General features: G+C 34.2%; 1 protein-coding gene across 1 annotated transcript in view; it reads right to left on the reverse strand.

Annotated features, from left to right (window-relative positions):
- The window catches only part of COL19A1 (collagen type XIX alpha 1 chain), a 325,436-nt gene that overhangs the window by 263,007 nt on the left and 47,469 nt on the right, over nucleotides 1-14,960 (reverse strand). Inside the window, exons 7-9 of the mRNA XM_027602614.1 lie at nucleotides 6,284-6,364; nucleotides 2,004-2,126; nucleotides 876-938 (exon numbers count right to left, since the gene is read on the reverse strand). Of these exons, the coding sequence (XP_027458415.1) occupies nucleotides 876-938; nucleotides 2,004-2,126; nucleotides 6,284-6,364 (267 nt within the window). The remainder of the gene's footprint in view (nucleotides 1-875; nucleotides 939-2,003; nucleotides 2,127-6,283; nucleotides 6,365-14,960) is intronic.

Consider the following 14,960-nt stretch of genomic DNA (forward strand, 5'->3'; position numbering starts at 1 on the left):
CAAGAGAAATAAGAGTTGAAGTATTTGGAGAATAGAATGCTAGAGAAGTCTAGGGCACAACTAAAAATAAACTTTCTTGCTTCACAATCGTGCTTAAAGTTTATAGACACAAAGATTTGGGTTTCTACATGTTTTCAAATTTTAGTTCCTATAGGAACTCAAAAGCAGATTTGAATGCTGATACAGTCTTCCTTATTTCAGCCATCAGCATTTAAATATAGTCCTTAATAGCCTTTAATGGAAATGTGCATTTGTATGGGACATAGAGATATAAAATGGATGCATTTTTAAAATTTTATTTTATTATGTTATGTTAATCACCATACATCAATCATCATGAGTTTTTAATGTAGTGTTCCATGATTCATTGTTTGCATATAACACCCAGTGCTCCATGCAGTACATGCCCTCTTTAATACCCATCACCAGGCTAACCCATCCCCCCACCCCTCTTCCCTCTAGAACCCTCAGTTTGTTTCTCAGAGTCCATAGTCTCTCAAGGTTCATCTCCCCTCCAATTTCCCCTCCTTCATTTCACCCTTCCTACTTTCTTCTTTTTTTTTTTAACATATAATGTATTATTTGTTTCGGAGGTACAGGTCTGTGATTCAACAGTCTTACACAATTCACAGCACTCACCATAGCACATACCCTCCCCAATGTCTATCACCCAGCCACCCCATCCCTCCCACCCCCCCCACCACTCCAGCAACTCTCAGTTTGTTTCCTGAGGTTAAGAATTCCTCATATCAATGAGATCATATGATACATGTCTTTCTCTGATTGACTTATTTCGCTTAGCATAAATGGATGCATTTTTTAGTCACTTTTGAACAAATCCACTTTCATCCTGACAGTGTTTTGAAGTATCTTACCTGTTCTCCTTTATCCCCTTTCTGACCAGGTGAGCCTGGAGTTCCTGGCAATCCTGCTTCTCCCTGAACAAAAATGAATTCTGTGTTATCAAACATTCTGTCACATTGAGCTAAAGTTTATAAATATGAAGGTGACAATAGTAGGATAAAGCTTTACTCTCCTCTGAGCTGATGTTGGTCCCTCTGCTATAATGCCCTTCCCTTGCTCAGGAGGTTCAGTACTCTCCCTCTTCCAAATACCATCTCCTCCATGAGACTTTCCATGGAATGGGACACATGATGCTCCTCTATGCCCCCAGCACCTTGTACTTGCCTTTCTCATGGAGCTTATGATATAGTATTGGTCGCTAGAAGAAATGTAATGTTCCTCTAAACTTTTACCTCACCCCTATATCTACTCGTCCAGCCAGGAGTAAAGTGGTAGCTGAATGTGTTGTCTCTAAGGGCATGTAGTAAGTTGCGGTACTAAGGAACATTCTGCTCTAGGAACCAGGGCTAGTTTTTTCTTTCCCTCTTTCCTTTCCTCAGGTATGGGCATAGAGGAAAACCACCATCAAGAAATCACTAAGCCTCCTTGTAGCACAGCCTCATGACTGCCATTAACATTCATAAAAGAAGTTTATATAGGTCCATGGGACCACTCTTCCTGACCAGGGGACCATACTGGTACAAGTGAAGCAAATTCTTTAAGTAATATTTTCTGCCTATTTCCTACAGTATCAGTACACAACAAAGAAATATTATATAGAGTATCTTTGTGTATGTGTTAAAGAGCAGGCATTGTTTTCTTCAACTGTGAATTCCCAGAACGGAAGCGTATTCCCAGCACATGCTAAGTACTCGATATTTGTCTGTTGTATAGGTGGGTCTCCCCTTTACTTTCTATCCATTATATTTCACAGCCTGGAAAGAAAGTCTGATGGCTTTAGAACCATCCAGAAAAAAAATCCAGGAAATCCTACTCCCACTTCCCTTCTCTTAATCTACCCCAGTGATGGAGTGGCTTATGTATTTGATTCAAATAGCCCTAAAGGTCAAGACACATTCTGTGCACCAGGGCCACATCCAAGGGGCTTGGCTCACTTTGTGTAGTGGCTTTTCAGTGGGCATAGATTGAAACTAGCAAACCTTGTTTGGAATGCACTGGCACCGGTCTTGAAGTTCCTGCTTTGCTGGGAGATAGGCAGACATTTTGCTGGTGTGAGCAGGTAACAATGATGACGCAGTACTTCCATAGCCATTCTCTGGACACTAAAACCCAGAAAAATGATTAGGGTCAATTCCAAACATTCTAACATCCTGAATACTGGCTCCCACCAAACTAGGGATGACTCAACTTGCCTGTAAGAACTGCCTTCTAATGAGACAGAAGTTGACACTAGTATGTGAAAGTTTGTAATGCCTTTGCTCTTTCACTAGGCCCCCGATGTGTTTTATTACACTGACAACATGTTAAAAATGTGCTAAAATGTTGGTTTGTTGAGGAAGTCTAAAGCTATTATAAATGACTTTATGATGAGTACAGTAATATCAAACAATAACTGTCTTGTTATAATAAAATAGTTATACATATTACATCTGTGTACGTGTTTGTGGAACAAAATTTTAAAATAAAAGCAAGCAACGTGAACTTTTAGAACATCGTTTACTTCAAGATGATTGTAAAGGCTTGTAAAAGTAGAAAATAAATTCTTTTTACACTCTACGATGGTATAGATTTAATTAAAGTATATACTAGTCTTGGTCTTTAAAGTCCATTGTCCTTTAAAGTTATTAAAATGTCTCCATTGTAAAAGACTATCAAATCAAAACCAAAAATTCACCAAGTGGTGAATTTTATACTTAAGCAGTGGGTTCAGAACATGTGGGATAACATGAAGTGAAACTTAGTTACAAAGCAATGAACTTTTTTTCTCTCAAAAATAAATCCAGACGGGGAGGATAAATAAATACAACCCTTCCTCTCCACATCATTTACCAGGCTCCTCACCACAGTCTGTAACTGTGAATTTGTAATTTTATAAACTTACAATTTCATAACTCTGAATTTTCAATTTAGGGGAAAGAGTTCAGACATTACTTTGTATGCTACAAATCATATAGGCTTGGAAAAGTATTGTCAGGATACAAAACTGAAAGATTGTCAGCGGTTATTTATTATGGTGAGACTACCATTGATAATTACTTCCTTCTTTGAATTTGGCTGTATTTTCCAAGTTTTCTATAATAAACATACATAATTTTTTTTAAAAGATTTTATTTATTTATTTGACAGAGAGAGAGAGAGAGAGAGAGCGAGCACAAGCAGGGGGAGCAGCAGAGGGAGAGGGAGAAGTATGCTCCCCGCCAAGCAGGGAGCTCGATGTGGGGCTCAATCCCAGGACCCTGGGATCATGACCTGAGCCCAAGGCAGACACTTAACTGACTGTTTTTTAAAACAAAAAATTCTTTTGAAAAAAATGGGTAGCACTCTAATGCTTGTGAAAACAACAAAAACTGTAAGAAAAATAACACCCAGAAGAAACACTGGGACTAGTTTTCTGTGTCCACCCTAGGTCTATCACATTTACTCTCTCCAGATTTAATAATTGGCTATTCTGTTATCTTAGTAAATTTCCAAGTCCACAAGTCTAAAAGTCATATTAGAATGAAATGTGATTATCAACAGAATAGTCCATTTATCTCATATGATTTGATATGATTTTCCAGCGACTTCCGGCTCTACCAGTTACCACTTAGATGACCAAGACCAAATTTGAGTTCATAATTTTGGTCTGGATAACTAATTTACTATATTAAATTGGGGATTTAAATGACTTTAAAAAAGTATGTCTCAGGATTCACTATAAAACTTTCCACACTCTCCAAAAAGTGCCTAAAGGGAACATAAAAATGTACAAAGTAAGGACTCTTCCCTTCATAAAACCTCTGGTTTTGATTTGATGCATATTTAGTTAATTGGCCCTACAAATTTTAATCACATTTCTCGTTTATTTTCAACAAATGTTGCTGATTTTCTTCTGTAGTCATGAAAGTTTACAGAAATAGAAAATCTAATTAATAGAAGAACAGAAGTATATTTACACATGATCTTGAATAAATTTCACCCTTGACCATGCTATAAAGTATTAACTACAAGAAACATGTCTAATTTGAAATTCCAGGATAAAGTTACATTTTTAAACAAGCACATTAAAATTTTCTGAATTCAACACATTTTTCAAAAAAAAGTTTGTGTCAGAATTATAACAGATGCACTTAAATGGTTTTCATATAATTATTTATCTTTCAAGCTATACACTTCCATTTGTAAAATGTAGCATGTTTCTATTTTCCGCCACTCATTAACAGAATGGTGATGTCCCTTCAAATAATTATCAGCAGGAAAATAAGCAGGCTTTTGTTATTTTTTCCTTAGTCAAAGATGAATTCCTACCTTATTTTCCACAATTTTACTCCTAAATAATCTTTTTAAGATATGATTAATTTTTCTTCCATGATTTGTGAGGCTATGTTATTGCTTTTAATAATCAAACCACTCCATCAAATCCATCACCTATACTTCCTTAAACGATTTTCTCATAACTTGAATTAAAAATGTCTATTATGTGATGATACAGAGTAAAAAGTACTGGTCAAAAATACAGTATTTAGATATATCAAAACATTGTTATGTTACTTTTCAACCAGGAAAAATTATTAGTTTAAGAGCTCTTACATCCTAAGGGAATAATTAATTAAAAAAAAACTTTTGGAGAATTAACATCTTCAAAATTTAAATACATGGCTCCAGGAAGTATAGGTATTTCAAGTCTGTAGATTGACATTATAAATTATCTTTTTAGATATTTATAGAAAAATATTTGGCTGGCTTTCATTTTACTTGGAATGAGAGCCATAAACTGGGTTGGCGATATGCTTTATAAAACCAACTTTTACATAAGCAAAACAAATAATTTTGAGAAACTTAGCTATGCTTTGAATCAGTCACATTATTATTCTACTACCCACAGTGAGTGACAGAAGTTAAAAATATTTTTGAATTACTAAACTAGCAATAAAATTTTCATATTGGATGGCAAGTATAAAACTTCTGGGAAATCTAAAATGCAAACAAAAATGTTTTCACCTTTTACTTTTCATATGTTTTTTCTATAAAATTTTATTGAGTTAGTCCCTTTTAAACACCTTTTTGTACCATCTGCCTCCTTTAATAGTTGATAAGTCAACAAGTCAAGAAACAATGTTTTGACTATCTTCTACAAACAAAGCACTAGGAATTAAAAAGAAGAGCATGAAAGTATAACTCCCCTCAATGAGTTTAAAATGCAGTTGAATAAATTAAAAACAAATACAACTAAATTTAATAATATAAGATAGCATATATGACCATTATAATGAGAGATAGGAAAAGTACTGAATTTTTTTAAATGGAAGATTGGTATAAGAAAGCAACAATTGTACAGTTAGGTTGGGAATATTAAGAATGGAGGCTAAGTAATTGAGTTTATGTTTTGTTGCCAAAAGGGAATGACCAAAGGCTTTGAGGAAGAGATGAATAGAGGGCAGGGAATGTGCCTTATTCATGTCTGTTATTGCCTTGTTTTTTAGCACAATGTCTAGAAGATCAATGTTTTTGAATAATTAATGTTTAGTGAGAAAAAGTAAATGCATATACAAAGCAATGATTCAGAGACTTACTCTGGTTATGCTGGAAAGGAAAAGGTCTAGAGACGGGGAAAGCAGTTGACATGATAATGCAACAATCTAGGCATGAGATAAAGGTGGACCAGGTCAGTAACAGGGAAAAGGAAGATGAAAAGTCTATCAGAGGGTGACTGGGTGACTCAGTCGGTTAAATGTCTGCCTTCGGCTCAGGTCATGATCCCAGGGTCCTGGGATCAAGCTCCGCATCGGGCTCCCTGCTCAGTGCAGAGCCTGCTTGTTCCTCTCCTTCTGCCCCTCCCCTCTGTGCATTCTCTCTCTCTCTCTCTCTGAACTAAATAAAATGTTTTAAAAAAATCTATCACAAAAGAAAACTATCCAGGATGGATGACAGGCTAGAAGAAGAAAATGAGTAAGAATAAGGTATGATCACAGATTTAAAAATCTCTGCCCCTGGAAAATAATGATGCTACTGTCAGAACACAGTTCAGGGAGAAAGTCATAAATTCTCTCTTATTTATGCTGAGTCCAAAGTGAGGACATACCATTCCCAAAGTTCAACACAAAACACTGGGATTCAAATTGTGTAAAGAAACTATGTGAGAGCGCTATGAGGGGTCTCTTACTTGGAACAAATTACTCACCGGGTTCACAGAAGATATTCAGTGCTGTCCTACATGTGCACTCTACAGACTAGGCAACTGGCATTCTATATTCTTCACAAGCCAAAAAAATTAACTTACCTTAGTATCTGATATTTCACAACATGTTTCTTGAGCTAGGAAGTTTGAGTTACAGTAGATTTTAAATTGGTGAAGTTCAATCTATTAAAAAAGTAGTAATAAGACACATCATTAGTTTTCTTGAAAGTCACATTTAGGCACTTAAGAACTGTGGTAACTTAACTGGAAAGATAAAAGAAGCTAATACAAATAAATTATTGGTAGATATTTTTAATGTTTTTATTTAATTTAGGATTCATGATTTTATGGACCATGTGAAAAAGAGACATGGATTCAATTATTGAGATAGATCTCTAGATAAAGGAAATCAGGTAATGAAAGCAACTGCAAATCTTTGCTACTTATTTCATACAAAAAAAGAAGTATTTAATTAAAGAGAGGTATTGTTACACATTGTAAGAAAGTATGCCCACATATGAGAAATATTTCAAAGTAAAAAATTGTGGAGAAAAAGTAAAGTCAAAGGTATGAACACACGATGGAAAAGGCTTTCCCAGTAGTTCCAGAGCTCTTATTTGAGGCACTGAAACAGAAGCTCACTTCTCAATAAGAGGAAAAAAATAGTATTTAGTTTTCATCTATATTTCATGGATTCTGTCTGATATCTATGGATTTTATACTATATTGGGATAACCCTGAGCAATACTCACAATCTTTTTACAAAAATAATGAATTCCTTCTATTTGCTTAGCAGATTCATATTTTTTTGGCATTGGACGTGAAATAAAAAGTGATTCAAAAAAGTACAATCATGCTGTTAAATGCAAGATTAAGCAACCATGTGAGAAATAAATACTCCAGACCACTGAAAAAAATTAAATAGGATAGATGTGTAAATTGTCTATTTTAAGTTACTTTGTGGTTGCAAATTTAATAATTTAATTAATAATTCATCGTACAATGATGTCACATATCACATAGGTCAGGAACAAACTCTTCCCTCTCTCCTCTCCTCCTCCTGCCTGCCCTTCTCTCTTTGCCTCTCTCCACCTCTTCCTCTGTCTCCCAGTATTACAGAGCGAGATTATGTATTACTTTGATGTCAATAAGTATGTTCTATAGAAAGATCCAACTGTTGTATTACAATAATTAATCCTACCATAATGGAAAGCAGATATCTTCAGTGAGTTCTAAAACTCTACCCAACACCAAAAAAAGCAAAAAAGGCAAAAAAAAAAAAAAGGCTGTAACTATTACTCTACAGTGTACTGAGATGAACAAAATCAATTCAGCTCATAGAAAGTGTTAAGAAATCCAGACATCTTCTGAATTCATGAGCAGCCTAAGATTTGCAGCCAATGCAAAATTCTGAGAGAAAATGAAACTTATTTATTTTCTATAACTTTTTGCAAGGTATTGAAATTAACTTTTGTTTATAAAATTTAAATACACTATCTTACATAGTTGAATGAAACACCATGTAGTAACATATCCATTATATAGAATGAAGAATGGGGACCCCAATTAATGAATATTCTTCTTAACGAAAACTAATTTAACATTATCATTGTTACCAAAATAGTCAGTAAATATTAAAATTTGATTATGTACCATCCATTGTACTAGGCCCTTTATATGAATTATTTTAGTTAACTGAAGATAGATGATCAATTTTTGATGGATTAGCAACTAATCAAGTACCATGACATTGAAACTACAATCCTAGTTTAATGATGCTTTCTTATTCATTAGTTACTCTGGAATCCTTCACTGACACAGTGCTTTATGAGGACAATGTTTAGGGCCAAGTCTATACTGGCTCTTGTCACACAGAATTTGTTAAAAAAAAATCCTTTATACAGTTTTGTCACCTATTTCTTTCTCACAAAAGTAACTAGGTAGTATACCTAAAATAAATTATTAGAATTTTTTTCAATAACATACATCCAGAGTAAATAAAACATTTTCACATTACAACAGATCTTATGAATCACAGAGCTTGCATGGAGATGATGAAAAATTAGTCTACTTAAACTTTTAGTAGGACGAAGAATCTTTATAGAATAAAATATGTATTTTATTTGCTTAACTGAAACACTATCTCATAAATAAGCTGCATCATAATATGGCTTTAATTTTTTTAAGTTTTGTCTTTTTTTCATTTAGTTTTTTACATTTTAATTCTAGTATAGTTAACATACAGTGTTGTATTAGTTTCAGATGTACAATATAGTAATTCAACAATTCTATACTTTACTCAGTGTTTATCGTGATAAATGTACTATTAATGCCCTTCACCTATTTCACTTATCACCCACTCACCACCCCTCTGATAACTATCAATTTCTTTTCTATAGTTAAGAGTCTGTTTCTTAGTTTGTCTCTTTTTTCCTTTATTGTTTTGTTTCTTAAATTTTACATATGAGTGAGATCATATGGTATTTGTCTTCCTCTGACTGGCTTATTTCACTTGGCATTATACTCTCTAGATCCATCCCTGTTGTAGTGAATGCCAAGATTTCATTCTTTTTTATGGCTGAATAATATTTCATTATATATATGGTTCCTATATAATATATGTATATTACATATAAATATAATTTATAATATATATTATATATTATAAAATAATTATATATATTATATATTAGTTATATACATATATATTAGTTCCCTTAATTTTTTAAAGAACCTCCATACTGTTTTCCTCAGTGGCTGCATGAGTTTGCATTTCCACCAACAGTGTACAAGGGTTCCTTTTTCTTGGCATCCTCACCAACACATGTGGTTTCTTGTGTTTTTTAATTTAGTGATTCTGACAGGCGTGAAGTGATATCACCTTGTGGTTTTGATTTGCATTTCCCTGATGATGAGTGATGTTGAGCAACTTTTTATGTGTCTGTTGGCCATCTGTATGTCTTCTTTGGAGAAATGTCTGTTCGTATCTTCTGCCCATTTTTTTAAATTGGATTATTTGTTTTTTGGGTGTTGAGTCTGATAAGTTATTTATGTATTTTGGATAGTAACCCTTTATCAGATATGTCATTTGCAAATATCTACTCCCATTCAGTAGGCTGTCTTTGAGTTTTGTTGATGGTTTCCTTTGTTGTGCAAAAGCTTTTTTTTAATAAATGAAATCACAATAGTTTATTTTTGCTTCTGTTTCTCTTGCCTCAGAAGACCTATCTAGAAAAAAGTTGCTCCAGAAGAAGAAATTACTGCCTGTGGTCTCTTCTAGGATTTTTATTGTTTCAGGTCTCACATTTAGATCCTAATCCATTTTTAGTTTATTTTTATGTATGGTTTAAGAAAGTGGTTCAATTTCATTCTTTTGCCTGTGGTTGGCCAGTTTTCCCAACACCATTTGTTGAAGAGGTTGTCTTTTTCCCATTGCATATTCTTGCCTCTTTATTGAAGATTAATTGACCATATAATTGTGGGTTTATTTCTGGGCTTTTTATTCTAGTCTATTGATCTATGTCTCTATTTTTGTGCCAGTACCAAACCTTTTTTTATTACTACGGCTTTGTAGTATATCTTGAAACCTGGGATTGTGATAACCTCCAGTTTTGTTCTTCTTTTTCAAGATTGTTTTGAGTATTCAGGGACTTTTGTGTTTCCACACAAATTTTAGGATTATTTGTTCTAGTTCTGTTAAAAATGTTATTGGTATTTTGACAGGGATTGCATTAAATCTGCAGATTGCTTTCGGTAGTATGGAATTAAAAATATGTCTTCTCCCAATCCATGACCATGGAATATCTTTCCATTCGTTTGGATTATCTTCAATTTCTTTCATCAGTGTTTTATAGTTTTCAGAGTTCAGGTCTTTCACCTTCTTGCTTGATTCCTAGGAATTTTATTATTTTGGTGCAATTGTAAATGGGATTGTTTTTTTAATTTCTCTGTCGGCTACTTCATTATTTACATACAGAAATGCAACGGATTTCTATATCTTGATTTTGTATCCTGTAACCATACTGAATTCATTTATCAGTTCTAGCAGATTCTTGGTGGAGTGGTTGGGGTTTTCTATATAGGGTATCATGTCATCTGCAAATAGTGAATGTTTTACTTGTTCCTTACCAATTTGAATGCCTTTTATTCTTTCTTCTTGTCTGATTACTGTAGCTAGGACTTCCAGAACTATGTTGATAAAAGTGGTAAGACTAGACAGCTTTGTGTTGTTCCTGAAATTAGAGGAAAAGCTCTCAATTTTTCACCATTAAGCATGAAGTACAAGGTGGGTTTGTCATATATGGCCTTTATTATGTTGAGGTATGTTCCTTCTAAACCTACTTTGTTGAGGGTTTTTATCATGAATGGATGTTGTACTTTACCAAATGCTTTTTCTGCATCTATTAAAATGATCATAAGTTTTTTATCCTTTCTATTGTTGATGTGATGTATCACATTGATTGATTTGCAAATATTGAAACACCCTTGCATCCCAGGTATAAATCCCACTTGATTGTGGTGAATGATTTTGAGGATTTTTCTATTTATGTTCATCAGAGATATTGGCCTGTAGTTCTTTTTTTTAATTTTTTAAATTTAAATTCAATTAGCCAACATATGTACATCATTAGTTTTTGATGTAGTGTTCAATGATTCATTAGTTGCATATAACACCCAGTGCTCATCACATCATGTGCCCTCCTTAATGCCTATCACCCACTTACCCCATCCCCCCCACCTCCCTTTCTGCAACCCTCAGTTTATTTCCCTCTCTGATTTCTTCCCACTCAGTTTTCCCTCCCTTCCCCTATGATCCTCCATGCTATTCCTTATATTCTACATATGAGTGAAACCAGATGATAATTGTCTTTCTCTGCTTGACTTATTTCACTTAGCATAATCTCCTCCAGTCCCATCCATGTTGATGTAAAAGTTGGGTATTCATCCTTTCTGATGGCTGAGTAATATTCCATTGTATATATGAACCACATCTTCTTTATCCATTCATCTGTTGAAGGGCATCTTGGCTCCTTCCACAGTTTGGCTATTGTGGACATTGCTGCTATGAACATTGGGATGCATGTGCCCCTTCTTTTCACTGTATCTGTATCTTTGGGGTAAATATCCAGTAGTGCAATTCCTGGGTCAAGGGGTAACTCTGTTTTTAACGTCTTGAGGAACCTCCATACTGTTCCTAGAGTGGCTGTATCAGCTTGCATTCCCACCAACAGTGTAAGAGGGTTCCCCATTCTTCATATCTTCGCCAACATTTGTTGTTCCCTGTCTTGTTAGTTTTAGCCGTTCTAGCTGGTGTAAGGTGGTATCTCATTGTGGTTTTGATTTATATTTCCCTGATGGCAAGTGATGTGGAGCATTTTTTCATGTGTCTGTTGGCCATTTGGATGTATTCTTTGGAGAAGTGTCTGCTCATGTCTTCTGCCCATTTCTTGATTGGATTATTTGTTTTTTGAGTGTTGAGTTTGATAAGTTCTTTATAGATCTTGGATAACTGGCCCTTTATCTGTTATGTCATTTGCAAATATCTTCTCCCATTCCATAGGTTGCCTTTCAGTTTTGTTGACTGTTCCTTTGCTGTGCAGAAGCTTCTTATTTTGATGAAGTCCCAATAGTTCATTTTTGCTCTTGTTTCCCTTACCTTTAGAGATGTGTCTTGCAAGAAGTTGCTTTGGCTGAGGTCAAAGAGGTTACTGCCTGTGTTCTCCTCTAGGATTTTGATGGATTCCTGTCTCACATTTAGGTCTTTCATCCATTTTGAGTTTATCTTTTTGTTTGGTGTAAGAGAATGGTCGAGTTTCATTCTTCTGCATGTGGCTGTCCAATTTTCCCAGCACCATTTATTGAAGAGACTGTCTTTTTTCCATTGGATATTCTTTCCTGCTTTGTCAAAGATTAGTTGACTATAGAGTTGATGGTCCATTTCTGGAAACTTATTAACTACCAAGACTGAAATAGGAAGAGGTAGAAAATCTGAACAGACCAATAACAAGCAAGGAAATTGAAGCAGTAATCAAAAACCTCCCAAAAAACAAGAGTCCAGGGCCAGATGGCTTCCCTGGGGAATTCTACCAAACATTTAAATAAGAAATAATACCTATTCTACTGAAGCTGTTTCAAAAAATAGAAATGGAAGGAAAACTTCCAAACTTGTTCTCTAAGGCCAGCATTAGCTTGATCTCTTCTTTTGTAAAGTCTTTATCTGCTTTTGGTTTTAGGGTACTGCTCTCATAGAATGAATTTGGAAGATTTCTTTCCTCTTTTGTTTCTTGCCATAGTTAGAGAAGAGACAGTATTAACTCTTTAAATGCTTGGTAGAATTCACCTGTAAAGCAGTCTGGGCCTGGACTTTTGGGGGGGAGTTTCTTGATAACTGTTTCAATTTCATTGCTGGTAACTGGTCTATTCAAATATTCTATTCCTGCTTCAGTTTTGGGAGTTATAGGTTTCTAGGAATTTATTGATTTCTTCTAGGTTGTCCAATTTGTGGCATATGATTCTTCATAATATTCTCTTACAATCGTTTGTATTTCTGTGCTGTCAGTTTTTATTTCTCCTTTTTCATTTGATTTTGTTTATTTGAGTCTTCTCTCTCTCTCTCTCTGTCTCTCTCTTTTTTATGAGTGTGGCTAGAAGTTTATCAATTCTGTTGCTCTTTTCCAAGAACTAGCTCCTGGTTTCATTGATCTGTTCTATTTTTTTTTTTTTTTTTTTAGTTTCTATTTCATGTATTTCTGCTCTAATATTTATTATTTTCTTCCTTTTGCTGCTTTTTGTTTTGTTTGTTCTTTTTCTAGATCCTTTAGGTGTAAGATTCAGTTGTTTATTTGGGATTTCTCTTGCTTCTTGAGATAGGCCTGCACTGCTATAAACTTCCCTCTTAGAACTGCTTTGCTGCATTGCAAAGATTTTAGACTGTTGTGTTTTCATTTTCATTTGTCTCCATGTATTTTTTAATTTCCTCTTTGACTTTTTGGTTGACCCATTCATTTTCAGTAGCATGTTATTTAACCTTCATGTATTTGTGTTTTTCCATATTTTTTCTTGTGGTTGATTTCTAGTTTCATAGCACTGTGGTAGGAAAAGATGTATGGTATGATTTTGATCTTTTTTAATTTGCTGAGATTTGTTTTGTGGCCTAATATGTGATCTGTTTTGGAGAATGTTCCATGTGCACTTGAAAAGAATGTGTATTCTGCTATTTTAGGATGGAATGTTCTGAATATATCTATTAGATTTATCAGGTCCAATGTGTCATTCAAAGCCTTGTTAATTTTCTGTTTGGATGATCTACTCATCCAAACAGAAAGTGGGGCATTAACATTCCCTATTATTATTGTATTACTAGCAATTACTTCCTTTATATTTGTGATGAGCTGCTTTATGTATTTGGGATCTCCCATAATTGGGTACATAAATATTTACAGTTGCTATATCTTCTTGTTGGATTGTTCCTTTTGTAATTATATAGTGTCCTTCTTTGTCTCTTGTTACATTCTTTGTTTTAAAATCTAATTTGTCTGATATAAATATTGCTATCTTTTTTTTCACTTCTGTTTGCATGATAAATGCTTTTCCATTCCTTCCCATTTTCAATATGCACGTGTCTTTAGGTCTGAAATGAGCATTACCTTGATCTCTTCTTTTGTAATGTCTTTATCTGCATTTTGTTACTTGTTTTATGATTGTTTTTGTAGTTCTCTGTTCCTTTCTTCTCTTTCTTTATTCTCTCTCAGTTTGCTGGCTTTCTTTAGTGATATACATGGATTCCTTTCTCTTTATTTTTTGCATATCTATTAGTGGTTTTTGATTTGTGGTTTGTGGTTACTATTAGGTTTGTATATAACATATTATGCATATAACAATCTATATTAAGTTGATGGTTGTTTATGTTTGAACCCATTCTTTACTCTTTTCTCCCTCACTTTTTAGGTATATGGTGTTATACTTTACATCCTTTTATTTTGTGAATCCCTTGACTGATTTTCATAGATATAATTGATTTTACTGCTTTTGTGTTTTCTCCTTTTCCTGCTCCTACTTATGCTCTTTCCTTTCCATTCATTCTCTCTTATAGGGCTGGTTTTGTGGTCATGAATTCCTTTACCTTTTGTTTGTTTAGGAAACTCTTTATCTCTCCTTCTAGTCTGAATGATAGCCTTGCTCGATAGCATATTCTTGGCTGCAGGGTTTTCTTTCCACACTTTGAATATATATATATACATATATATATAATCATGCCACTCTCTTCTAGCCTGCAAAGTTTCTGCTGAAAAATCAGCTGACAGCCTTATGGGATTTCCCTTGTATGTAACTATTTTCTCTTGCTGCTTTTAAAATTCTCTCATTATCACTAATTTTGCCATTTTAATTATGATTTTAATTATGAAGTGTCTTGGTGTGGACCTCCTTGGGTTGATTTTGCTGGGCGCTCTCTGTGTCTCCTTGATCTGGATTTCTGTTTCTTTCCCCAGATTCAGGAAATTTTCAGCTATTATTTCTTCAAATAAATTTCTTGTCCCCTTTTCTCTCCCCCTTCTGGAATCCCTATAATGTAAATATCATTATGCTTGATGATGTTACTGAGTTCCCTAAGTCCTGTTCAGTTTGATTGCTTTCCATTACTCTGTCCTCTAGGTCACTGATCCTTTCTTTTACTTCCTCTAGTTAGAGTTTATTCCATCTAATGTATTTTTAATTTAAGTTATTGAGCTCTTCATCTCTGATTCATTCTTTTTTATGTTTTCTATCTCTTTGTTAAGGG

The sequence above is a fragment of the Zalophus californianus genome, chromosome 7 (genome assembly GCF_009762305.2).
Source record: "Zalophus californianus isolate mZalCal1 chromosome 7, mZalCal1.pri.v2, whole genome shotgun sequence".
In the NCBI taxonomy this organism is placed as follows: Eukaryota; Metazoa; Chordata; class Mammalia; order Carnivora; family Otariidae; genus Zalophus; species Zalophus californianus.